This window comes from Hippocampus bargibanti, linkage group LG20, assembly GCF_051943395.1.
Source record: "Hippocampus bargibanti isolate YZ-2025 linkage group LG20, ASM5194339v1, whole genome shotgun sequence".
In the NCBI taxonomy this organism is placed as follows: Eukaryota; Metazoa; Chordata; class Actinopteri; order Syngnathiformes; family Syngnathidae; genus Hippocampus; species Hippocampus bargibanti.
Genome location: NC_142753.1, coordinates 7,756,823 through 7,768,756, shown reverse-complemented (window position 1 = coordinate 7,768,756; position 11,934 = coordinate 7,756,823). Strand labels below are relative to the sequence as shown.

At 40.8% G+C, this 11,934-nt stretch overlaps 1 protein-coding gene and 1 long non-coding RNA gene across 3 annotated transcripts; one reads left to right on the top strand and one right to left on the bottom strand.

Annotated features, from left to right (window-relative positions):
* The first annotated feature begins 148 nt into the window (after positions 1-148).
* LOC148882981 (serine/threonine-protein kinase Sgk1) lies at positions 149-11,740 on the top strand. 2 transcript variants are annotated; one of them, XM_089022904.1, is made up of 13 exons: positions 149-283; positions 6,145-6,220; positions 7,338-7,413; positions 7,499-7,539; positions 7,621-7,678; positions 7,752-7,835; positions 7,941-8,072; positions 8,151-8,263; positions 8,380-8,503; positions 8,594-8,689; positions 8,774-8,929; positions 9,011-9,100; positions 10,162-11,740. In XM_089022904.1, the coding sequence occupies exons 1-13, from the start codon at positions 256-258 to the stop codon at positions 10,324-10,326; spliced, it is 1,239 nt and encodes a 412-aa protein (XP_088879030.1). In that variant the 5' UTR covers positions 149-255; the 3' UTR covers positions 10,327-11,740. The 2 variants fall into 2 exon arrangements, with proteins under 2 accessions (XP_088879030.1, XP_088879029.1); XM_089022903.1 differs by lacking the exon at positions 149-283 and adding an exon at positions 5,091-5,312.
* On the bottom strand, positions 295-8,689 carry LOC148882982 (uncharacterized). The gene is made up of 3 exons (XR_016118571.1): positions 8,578-8,689; positions 731-890; positions 295-629 (listed from the first exon to the last, which is right to left on the bottom strand). It is a non-coding gene; the product is annotated as an uncharacterized LOC148882982 (long non-coding RNA).
* Positions 11,741-11,934: the final 194 nt, after the last annotated feature.

Here is an 11,934-nt window from a genome sequence, read left to right as displayed (position 1 = left end):
TTACACGGTCTAAGCGGTGGATGAAAAGAAGAATAAATAAGGGAAGGGGGTTGGTGCTGGGAGGAAAGTTGTTTGCCTTTAAATCGAGCACTTTTTTTTTCCACTGCAGTGAGAGCCATTGAAAGGAAGAGGGGGATACAGAGGGAGGTGTACGCGGATACGCAGGGCTGCAGTCACAGATATCTAGATCTTAATGTTCTGCAGCGGGCAGATTTCAACATCTTTGCTGATTCACCGGAAAGTGCTGGAAAAGAGATGAAGACCGGTAAAAAATCCATCATAGGTAAGGTGCACCTTTATATCGCTGTCTGGGTGATTAGATTTGATAGCTTAGAAGCAACATACGTATGGGATAGTGCACCTTGGGTGACTTATTTATTTCTTTTTTTTTAAGCCGAGTCATGTTTACCTTGACTGTCAATCACTGCTGAAGGCTATACGGGAGACCTGCGTAGCTGCGAGGAAGGAAAGAAAGCATCGGCCGGTCTTCCTGCGTCAGCTCGCAAATTATTCATTTTGCCTGGTCATCTCGTTTCATCGGCGAGGCCTTTTGTAAATGAAACATTTTGGTGTTTGTTGACAGCGTAATGGCAAGCGTTGTTGTTGTGATGATGTCATCGTTTGTCCGCCTTGCAACAAGTGGTCGCACGAGCAAATGTGCATTGTGGCCAGGAGAGAGAAAAATAAATAAATACATTAATAAGTAAATAAATAATAAGCAGCTGCTCACCATCTCACCAGCAGATGACTTTTGCAGTTTTTTTGGGGGCAGCCCGGCAAGCTTATTTGCACCTTCTACCCGCCTTTTTTTCTGCAGAGATGATATCTCATTCAGTGAATTGTGATTGCATTGATCCGGATGGCCATCCCGGTCGCTCCAAAATACGAGACTGTGAATGCAAAGAGAAAAGAGAGCGAAATTGAGTGTACATTGGTTGTTGTGACTGCGTGGGCGTGAAACGGAGGCGCGCCACAGTTCCTGCAGTAAAAGAAAACAGACTATTAAATTAGCTAGATAGTCATTAGCCGGCAGCGCTTCTGCTCAGCATCCAATTGGGTTTGCCTGGGTGACTCATTCCTCTACCTTCTGCTGTCTCATAACAACACACCACACGCGCAACGTGGATCATAAAATTCCCTCTCTGGAGAGGAGCTATGTTATTTGCAAACCAATTATGTAATTTTTCAGCGCTGTGTGTGCGCAATGCAAGCACATCTGGTTTGGCAAAAAGAGCGTGCTAATATTAATTTGAGGTGACAAAAAAAAAAAAGGAAAAACCGCCATCACTCAGACGAGTGAGATAAGAAAGGCTCGGTGAGAGAGTTCAAGGGGGTTTTACTGGAGCTGTTCTTATTATCCTTGACCGCAATTCGGGAAGTGATAACGGAGCGTGACTATCAGGCATTAGTCACGAGATGAAAAAGACTAGCAAGAAAACAGAAGCAATTTTGTGAACGTGACATGTGACAATTGACAGCACGGGTGCGGGAGACAACCAGATTGTTTAATCCTTTCATGCACATGATTGGATACTCAACTTTGATAGCTTTATTTGGATTGGATTAACCTCACAGTGGAGGAATTTACATTTCACAGCAGCAAAGTGATGAAAGGAAGAGGAAAGGAAAGGAAGAAGTAGAAAGACAAAATACTCTCACGGCGCCATCTTAAAGTCAAAACAACAACGTAAACCTAAATAACAAATATGACAACACAAAGACACAGAGTCATTCATTCTTCAGCACTTCCTGTACCCTCTTTGTGACATGAAGCAGTTCTAGATGAAAGAGGAGAGGATCAAAACATCCTTTTCAGCAGTGGATCAGGGACATCGTGGTGAAATCAGACATTTAAACAGCTTCTTCCCCCAAGCCATTAACTCTTTGAACTCTTTCAACAGTAGCCAAAATGGAACTGTATAGTGCCACTTAGCAGTTTTTTTGACAACGATACTAGTGCAGCGTGTTCTACCGGAAACAAATTCCTTGTGTGTCCTACATACTTGGCAATAAAGATGATTCTGATTCTGATCTACGCATCTGCTACAAGCAAAATGTTGAAAGCAAACACAAAGCTGTAGCATCCATTGACAAAAAGAGACTGTCTCACATCTCCTGTCCAACGTAAATCCGCTTCAATTCCAAGCAGCAGCAACTCCACAAACGCATCTGCGCGCCAACCTTTCCACTGAACAAAGTGGGGCTGTGAAAATGCTGCCTATTACAGGTAACAAAAAAAACACAATCGGCCCAGAGCTGTCCAGTGATGACAATCAAATGGCACTAACATTCCTCCAAAATCAAAAACAGTGCTGGCATATTCGTGCTGCCGAAAAGGCACAACCGTGCAGCACAATCTTCTTTTTGATTAATGTCCTGGCCGAAAATGCTAAAAAACAATCCGTATCAACATAAAAATAACATTAAAAAATCAAGGCTCCAATCGGGCGCCATTTTGGACTAAACCGGGACGAAACGGGAACAAAAAAATGACTTCGGATAGTGATCGGTGATGCTTCATCCCCGGGGACAGAAAATTCCCCCGGGGAATGTTTGAGAAATGAGGTTTTAACTTTCTTATTTCTGCACATTAGTATGAACAATACAAAACAAAAAACAATAATAGTCGTGAATGGTTTGGCACATACTATGCTATGACGACAACAATACCATGTGAATAATTAAAAAGAATGATGTGAGAAGCCTCAAGGAGAATCGCTGTCACGATATTTCCAGCCGATGTGTTTCTTTGTGTAACTCGAGTCGAGCGTTTGTGCTGATGGATTGCCTTTCAGCACCGATGCAATTGAAAGTGTCTTTTTTTTTTGGATGCCACAACCTGCCCTTCACTTCCTCTTTCCATGACACAAGGACTACTGGCCTCATTCAGTCTCGCTTCCGTTTATAAAGACGTGACTGTCACATGTGAAACAAAGAAAAACCACAAAGGGGTTGTCCACCGGTAGATGAATGAAACTCAACATTTCGAGTAGGTGTTACGTTTTAAGGCAAACAAGGAAAAGAAAAGAGAAAAAAAAATACATGACTCACTGGCTAACTTGCTATGCAGGTCCGTCAGTGCCCCTCAAGCTCGGGATAGCGATTTGCATAATGGCACACTTATGTAACTTCCAAGGTTAGTGGACCACATCCACAACAGATGGGCCGATCGTTGCCGCAGCTTAGCGTAGCAAACGGCGTCATGTCTCGTTTCTCTGAATTTATATAATTCCGCTTGGCTGTAAGGGGTCACCTTGACCTCACGGGAAGACAAAGGGCGATGTAAAGAGTTGTGAAAGGGAGACGGGTCATACGAGATGATTAAAGGAAAACAGATAGCATTTTTTTGTTTCCTAACTGACACCAAAAAAAACGTTTTATCGCATTTAAAATACCCAAAACACGCAGTATATTTTTATTCAAATGCAAAACACCAATAAAAATGACTTAAAGTGTCCAAAATCTGCAAAAAAATCAGAGAATTGTTACACATCCAGTTATGAATATGAATATGATTCAAATAGTTCTGAAGAGGAAAGCATACATGTTTGCAATCGATTAAAGAATTTATTCCATGCCATTTTGAGGCAACATTTGGGGGAAATGTCTCACCCAAAAAGAGGCAGAAAATGGCCACCGAGCTGTTGTGAGGAATGAATCAGCCCGTTTCCACAGGCTGATAAATTCCTTCCATTGAGCTTGGACGCTCTCTTCTGGCTCTTTCTGGTGCAACACGAGGTTTTCAGACCAAACAAGCATTGACGTGATGGAATTACGACTACAATGTGTACTTTTTTTCGGTCAGGGGTGTTCCTTCAGTGACGTCACGTGCGGACTCATCACCAACTCAAAAACAAGACTTCCTGAATATTCAGCGCGAGTCTTAAAACGTAAAATATAGCTATGTGCCGTGGAATATTTGTAAAAAACGCTCAGTAGAAGTCATTTGAAGTGATTTTACAAATTATGGACGCAACTTGTCCTGAGGCGTCGGTTGTCCTATAAACATGTTGTTTTGTCATCATTGCCACAGAAAACAATTTTGTTCTTATCCTGTGACTAAAGTGTCCATGGGAGTTTTGAATGGCACTTAGAAATGAAATGTATTATTATTATTATTATTATTATTATTATTATTATTGATGTTAAATGGGACCTTTTGCGCAGCAATGCTCATAGCGTTTTCTGCGAGAAGGTCAGACCGCATCGGTTTCCGCTGTCAAAATGTTCCATGGGACCGAGACGCCATCTGATTGAAAAACAAATCATAATTTAGTGAAATGCGTAACGACCTGAGAGAACCATTAAAATGTTGCTCAAACTTTTCATGGTCCGAATGGCACAAAAGATTTAAAGCCCTCAAACATTGGGGAAATATCTGCTGCAATCAGCCATATAGCGATAGATCCAAGAAGTCCAAAATGGCTCATTAGCTTTGCTTTTTGTGTTGTTTTTGTTGTCGCGGCTTGGAATTGAAACGGATTTATATGGGACAGGAGATGTGAGACAGTCTCTTTTCGTCAATACAGCTTCGTATTTGCTTTCAAATCATGCACGTTCCACCATGATGTCCCACTGGTGAAAAGGAGGCTTTAATCCTCTCCTCTTTCATCTAGAACTACTTCATGCGACAAAAAAAATATTTTATATATTAATATTATTGTATTTATTTATTTACTTTTGACTTCAAGATGGCACCGTGATGGTGGCTGCCTTTACAACAGCTCCTGTGCTTTGTTTTTGTTCATATGAAATGTAAATTTCTCCACTGTGAGAAAAATAAAGACTCATCTAATCCAATCAGATCTAATCTAATCAAATGTAATCTAATCAAATCCAAACAATAGATCAGTTTTTCTCTATGGCAGACGTCCGTGGAAAGAAACGAGGTGGGAAGAGATTCTCACACTCCCACATTCTCCCTCTGCAGTGTGGTCGTCACGATCCACTTTCTCTGCAGGCGTAGAATGGGTGCAGCGGAATCCCGTGACGTCACACCCCGTCGGTTGTCAGGGCGACGGTGGTGACGTGATTGGGAGTCGCCGTCACGCACCACGTGGTGTATATAAATACGCTCGCTGCCTGCTGGCTGCATTCGCCAAGTTTGAACGGAGCGGGGATCGTTTTGAGTCCTCCGTGCGTAATTGGAGCAAAGAGAACCGGCGACTTTTGATTTGGAAAATATTACTGAGGATTACTTGTTTTATTCTTGTTTTTTGGTGTTTTAACTCGACTTGTCACCATGGCTGTAACCGAAGCGGGATGTGATCTTACGTACTGCAAAATGAGAGGAATTGTTGCTGTTCTCACCGGTGAGCGACCAAAATATTCAATTTTTTACATATTTTTATTCATTTGGGTTTCTAAAATCCGCATAGATGTCCCGGTTGCTAAATACGAATCCATCGTTCTTCTCAAGAGAAGAACACATTCGGTATTGTTTGAAATCAAACAGAACCGCACTCTCTCAAGTTTAGTTTTTTTTAATGGAAAATCCTTCGTTGGCTGCCACCGATATACCCAAGAGCTTGCGTAACGAATAAGCTCACAGCATTAAGAGTTCCCATGCAACGAGAACGGAGAAAATCTGTCCTATAAAAGGATTTTTTGGACCTCGCACACAACGGATTATTGCACCAATACTTTTTTTTCTTTTCAATTCCCATGGTATAAGACCTATTTTGTCTACGACATAGTGAAGTATGTCTTTTGTCTATTGTCCATTTGTTCACCAGCTACATTGCAACACATTCAAAAACAAAGCCTACAAAATAAGTCTACTTTTATGAAGAATGTGCAGTATTTTTTTTTAAATAATGTTTGTTTTTGTTATTTTAAGACGCAGAGTATTGATGCCTCTTGCCTGTGTCGTTTTGAATTACAATACAATATATATTGATTTATATAACGCTTTAACAACAGCTGGATCTATAACAATGCGCTTAACATGGACAGCTATCAAATACAAGAAATAAAGCAGTGACAAAGATAGTAGAAAGCACCAGGAAGTAAAATGACTGGATTTGCTTGCAAAAATAAACCTTTACATTATATTTGATTTGGTGAAGGTGACATTTTCAATCACTACGTACTTCATTCTTGTGTACCTCATCATTGAACGCTCCTTTGCTTCCATTTTTTCAGCTTTCATCAAGGAGAGAAAAATGGGGCTGAATGACTTCATCCAGAAGCTGGTATCAACCCCTCATATCTGCCAACAGTGAGTATACAGCATTTTATAGGCGCTCCCCTACTTATGAGCATTCGAGTTACGAGCAAGGGTACATATGAACATTTTTGTAGTAACATAGGTAGTATTCTCTCCAGTTGTACATCTCTTTCTAGAGCATATATTTTAGTAAAAGTTTATTTTTCAGTACAAACCAATCCAGGTTACTTATACAAGCCTTAAACATAGATTCCATACAAAATATAGCACTGAAGCGACTTACGAACAAATTCATCTTACAAACAACCATTTGGAACGTATCTCGTCCATAAGTCTGTACTACAAAACACTCTTGTGGTTTCGAACAGACACGAGAATGAGACGTAAAAGGGGGCTTCCGTCAGAGCTTTTGTAGTTATTTCTGACCATGCGTCCATCCATTGAGATCCCTGAGCAATCTAATCTGCCACCTGAGCTGTGTAGAACATTCTGTGAAAGACTTAATCTCGGTCCAGGAAGCCCGGGGTAAGAATAGGCCTTTTATGTTGAGCCTGTGGTAACCTGCTCACTTCTTAATCACCTGTGAGGAAAATCCTTGGTGTCCACTGGATAAACCTATAATTCAATTAAAACCTAATATGGGTTGTATCATCACAATTACCGTATTTTTGGTATATAAGGTGCACCTAAAAGACGCTGGGTCTTATATGTGAAGTAATATTGAGCCACAAGAGGTCTCGCAACTACTGTCAGCAGCCATTTCCTCCTGTAAAATGCAGTAACTAAGATATTTTCCGGTGTATAAGTGGAGTATAAGGCGCACCCCCAATGAATGGTGTATTTTCAAACTTTTTCCATACATAGTTCCACGACCAGTCGTGCCTCAATATTACTTCATTTATAAGGCACAGGGCTATCTTTTGAAGAAAATTAAGACTTTTGGGTCACTTGGCTGCCTGGTCATGGGGTCATCCGCTTAAGATTTTGCTCAGTGGAGTTAACGCCGAGGCTACGGTTGTAAACTTGACCCTGTCTCCAGTTCATGGCAAAGAATGCGGTTCAAATGTATCTTTGTGATCTTGGGAAAACATAAACGGAGGTTCACGTTGCTACAAGAGGAAGGATAATGGTTGTTGAATGCTTCAAATTCTTTTTTTCTTTCCTCCAGTGTTGAAGTCAATAACTTCCTGAAGATTGATGAGAATCAGAATGAGGAGGTTGAACAAGATCTTGCTGAAAGGAGGGTAAGCATGGATGGATGACTGTGCCACTTTTTTAATGTGTGTAAATATCAGAGTATACTTATGTTTCCTCATTCTTTTCTTTCAGAGGTTCATAAATTCACAAAGTTCACTTGCGGAGGACAGTCAGTAAGTACTCACATTGATTATGATGACGATCACGATGAAGATTGCGCAAAAATCCTGAATTGTGTGATTGTGCCTGTGCAGGATCAAACCTTGTGATTTCGACTACCTGAAGATCATCGGTAGAGGGAGCTTTGGAAAGGTTATTTTCTTTTGGATGTCTTTTTTTTGTCTCAAATCGGGAGCGATTCTAATGTGCAAATGCGCTTCTGTAGGTTCTGCTCGCACGACACAGGGAGTCCACCAAATATTATGCTGTTAAAGTGCTCCAGAAAAAAATTATCCTGAAGAAGAAAGAGGTACAGTACATTTCCCAAGGTCTTATTTTTTTGTTGTCTGAATAATAAATGCCACCATCAGGAATATAATAATAAAATAATGTCGTTCTCCCCCGTCCGTTACAGCAAAAGCATATCATGGCCGAACGCAGTGTTCTTATGAAGAACATCAAGCATCCCTTCTTAGTTGGACTGCATTACTCCTTCCAGACTACTGACAAGCTTTACTTTGTACTCGACTACGTGAACGGTGGAGAGGTACGCCTCATTTGATCTTGAAATAAATCACCAAAAAAAAGGGTTAGTCGTAAAAGTTGACAGCTATTCTCCTTTCAGCTCTTCTACCATCTTCAGAGAGAAAGGATTTTCTTGGAACCCCGAGCTAGATTTTACACTGCTGAAATTGCAAGCGCACTGGGCTACCTGCACTCACTGCATATTGTGTACAGGTGAGCATAAAAGCACCAAGAGCGCTCTCTAGTGGACAGTTGTGAGAAAGCAGTTTGCCGACTTGAAACTGACAATTTTTTTTTGGCACGGTTGCCATTTTTTTTCCCCCTCACAGAGACCTTAAACCCGAGAACATCCTATTAGACTCCCAAGGCCACATTGTTCTCACGGATTTTGGTCTGTGCAAAGAAGGACTTGAACCCAATGGGACAACAACAACTTTCTGCGGGACCCCTGAGGTACAAGCCACGTCTGTGCAATTACACTCTCATCGATCGGTGAACGGAAAATGAACGAATTTAATGCCTCTCACCTTTTGATCTTCATAGTATTTGGCTCCGGAGGTTCTCCAGAAGCAGGCGTATGACCGCACAGTTGACTGGTGGTGTTTGGGATCGGTGCTTTATGAAATGCTCTATGGACTTGTAAGTAGAAAACGTGACATGATGGAATTGTCGCCAATCGCATGGCTTGGATTAAACTAAAAATGTCACCTTTGCGTTACGCAGCCTCCTTTCTACAGTCGCAACACGGCTGAGATGTACAACAACATCCTGCACAAAGTTCCTGTCCTCAAACCTAACGTGTCCAACTCTGGGAGGGAGCTGCTTGAAGGTCTCCTGCAGAAGGATCGTACCAAGAGACTGGGGGTGAAAGATGATTTTGTAAGCACACACAAAGATTTGATAACACTCTTTTGTGGGACTCACGGGTGGGGATTAAAGTATGTCCCTTTATCTTTTTAGCTTGAACTCAAGTACCACGCTTTCTTTTCGCCCATCAATTGGGATGATCTGATGGCTAAGAAGATCACGCCGCCCTTCATTCCCTCTGTGGTAAGTGCAAGTTGGGATGTGGGATCGGAAACATTTGTGAAATTCAATGGAAGAATTCTGCCAATTCGTATACGGCGCAGCTTCAATGCATCATGAACCAGTATATGTGCTGTCGATGTAATCTTAAAGGACAACAAACGCCTCCGGTAAATTGTGTCCATAATTTTAAAAATGGCTTCAAATGACTTCTACTGAGTAGATTTTACAAAGATTCCACCGTATATAGCTATATTTTACATTTTAAGACTCGCGCTGAATATTCAGGAAGTCTTGTTTTTGAGTTGGTGACGATTCCTGACATCACGGAAGGAATGCCCTGACCGAGAAAGGACACACAATGCATTTTGCGGTACTTTGTTTGGTCTGAAAACTTCGTGTTGATCCGTGTTGATGGCGAAATTAGAAGGAAAACACATAAATAATGCGATGGTGAATCGTTGTGTGTTGCACCAAGACAACTATCTGATATTCGTTGACACAAATTCCCAGGAGACAAATCAGCCCATTTCCAACAGAGCTTTGGCGCCATCTTCTGCATTTTCTGGGACACTACATTTATGTCCAGATGCCATGAAAATGACACGGAATAAATTCTTTAATTGGTTGCAAACATTTATGCTTTCCTCTTCAGAACTATTTGAATCATATTCATAACTGGATGAGTAACAAGAAAGCATTTTCTCCGAATCTGAAGCCATTGTTTTGATTCTCGAGCAAAGCAAGACGTCTTGGCGTGACATCACGAACAAGGGGGCGGGACCTTCTGAAACTGGCCTCTTCCGGGTTCAATTTGAAGTAGTTTTTGGACACTTTAAGTCATTTTTATTTGTGTTTTGCATTTGACTAATAATATCATCCTGCGTGTTTTGGGTATTTTAGATGCTATAAAACATTTTTCTGATGTCAGTCAGGAAACAAAAAAGTGGTGTCGGTTATCCTTTAACTGCAGTTTGCGATGGTTCTTTTTTACGCAGCTGACCCAGAAAATGCCAATATTATTTTTCTTGGTTGAATACACCAATCAACTCCAAATGACATTTTCATCCCGTTTGATTTTGCAGAGTGGCCCTACAGACCTCCGCCACTTTGACCCAGAGTTCACCCACCTGCCCGTGTCCTCCTCCCTGAGCAACGACCCCTTCAGCGTAACCAGCAGTATCAAAGAAGCAGCGGGGGCATTCCCGGGATTTTCCTACGGGCCTCCGGCAGAGCATTCCTTCTTGTGAATACCGCCGTCATTTATCAAGCTCTGGATTGACTTTTGTTTTGAAGGCGGGACCACAACAAGTGTCTAGAAAGGACATACAGAGGGTCAAACTTTGAAAAAGATTTTTATAATGACTCGCAAAGTGAGATGGACTCATGTTACAACCACACTGACCCGACATTTTTGTCTCTCGCACCTAAAACAAACTTGAGTGTGCCAAATACTGCCGCACTTGAATCGTACAATCGTGACGGGACCTCACAGCTTCTGGTGTGGCAACGAGAAGTGCCTGATGTTGAAAAAGCAATTGGGGCGGCACCTGCAATAGTCTTATTTTTTTTTTTCTCTCCACGACTATTCCACTTGACTTTTGACGGGAGCACACTGGCCGTTCAGAGTGACGCCTTCATTTTGCATAAACTATATGCTTGAACGCAAACCGTCATAAGTTTGATTTTGCACGTGTGGAAACATGGATGTCAAGACTGATCATATCTGTATATTCTTTAACTTTTTTTGTATGGTATCTTTACCTGTGACCATATTTAACATGTTCCGATGGATTGAAGTCTCTAATTTTAAATATGTCCATTTAAAATTTGATTGTGTTTCTAGAAACGTAAGAGATTCACTGTTTACCATGTGTAATATACATTTTCACAGTGTGCACTGTGCATATATAAATAGAGAGATGGATGTATATGTATCAACGCATTTAATATAACCTATATTTATTGAATGGTTGCCTCTCCCAAATAATTCACAACCAGACTCTTCCTCTTTGAGATTTAGATTATTTGAAAGATAAACAACATGATTCGACCAGCAAAGACAGTTGTAAAGAATATATATTGCCATCAACACTCCCAACCCTGTTAAAAATGTCTTTGCATTGACGCATCGAGAGAAACTGATTTTTTTTTTTGTGTACCATGCGTACAGCACATATCGTTTATTTTTTGTCCATGACCTGTTGTTCCCTCCTGTACAGATCTTGATTTATTTAAGTGCTTCATCAACTTGACCAAGAACAATAGGATGGGAGTAAGCTTTGGCATTAGCCACAAGCCCTTTGCTTAATAGGGTTGTTAAAAGTGCAATAAAATTCCATTGGCTTTGATGGAGTATTTATCGATGGATCTTGCAACAGAATGGTAATAGTAATGTATCAAGTTGTCTTACGGTATTGAAAATTGTTGATTTATTGCTCGCACAAATATGAAAGTGATGCACGTAAGAGTTTTTTTTAAGCCTGCTGTAAAAAAAAAAATACTGCACAGGTTTACCACATTTTCTTCCACATTTGGAAGTGGCAACTTTTCTCTTTTGTATATCAGTGTGTATTTATTTTCTTCCTGCCATTGTTACTGTATAATGAAAGTAATGATTTACTTTACAGAAATTCTAAATAAATTATCATACCTGAAAATTGATGTGATTGCCGTTCAGGTCTGGCTCTTGAATCCATTGAATACAATGCAAACAACCATTCACACTAACATTTACGGCGACAAATAATTTAGAGCGCACATATCTAACTGAAAGCCTTGGGGTCAAATCTGGCCTGCAACAATCATTTATGTAGACCTGTGAAGCGCAGAAAACGTCTTGTTATTTTTCTTTATTA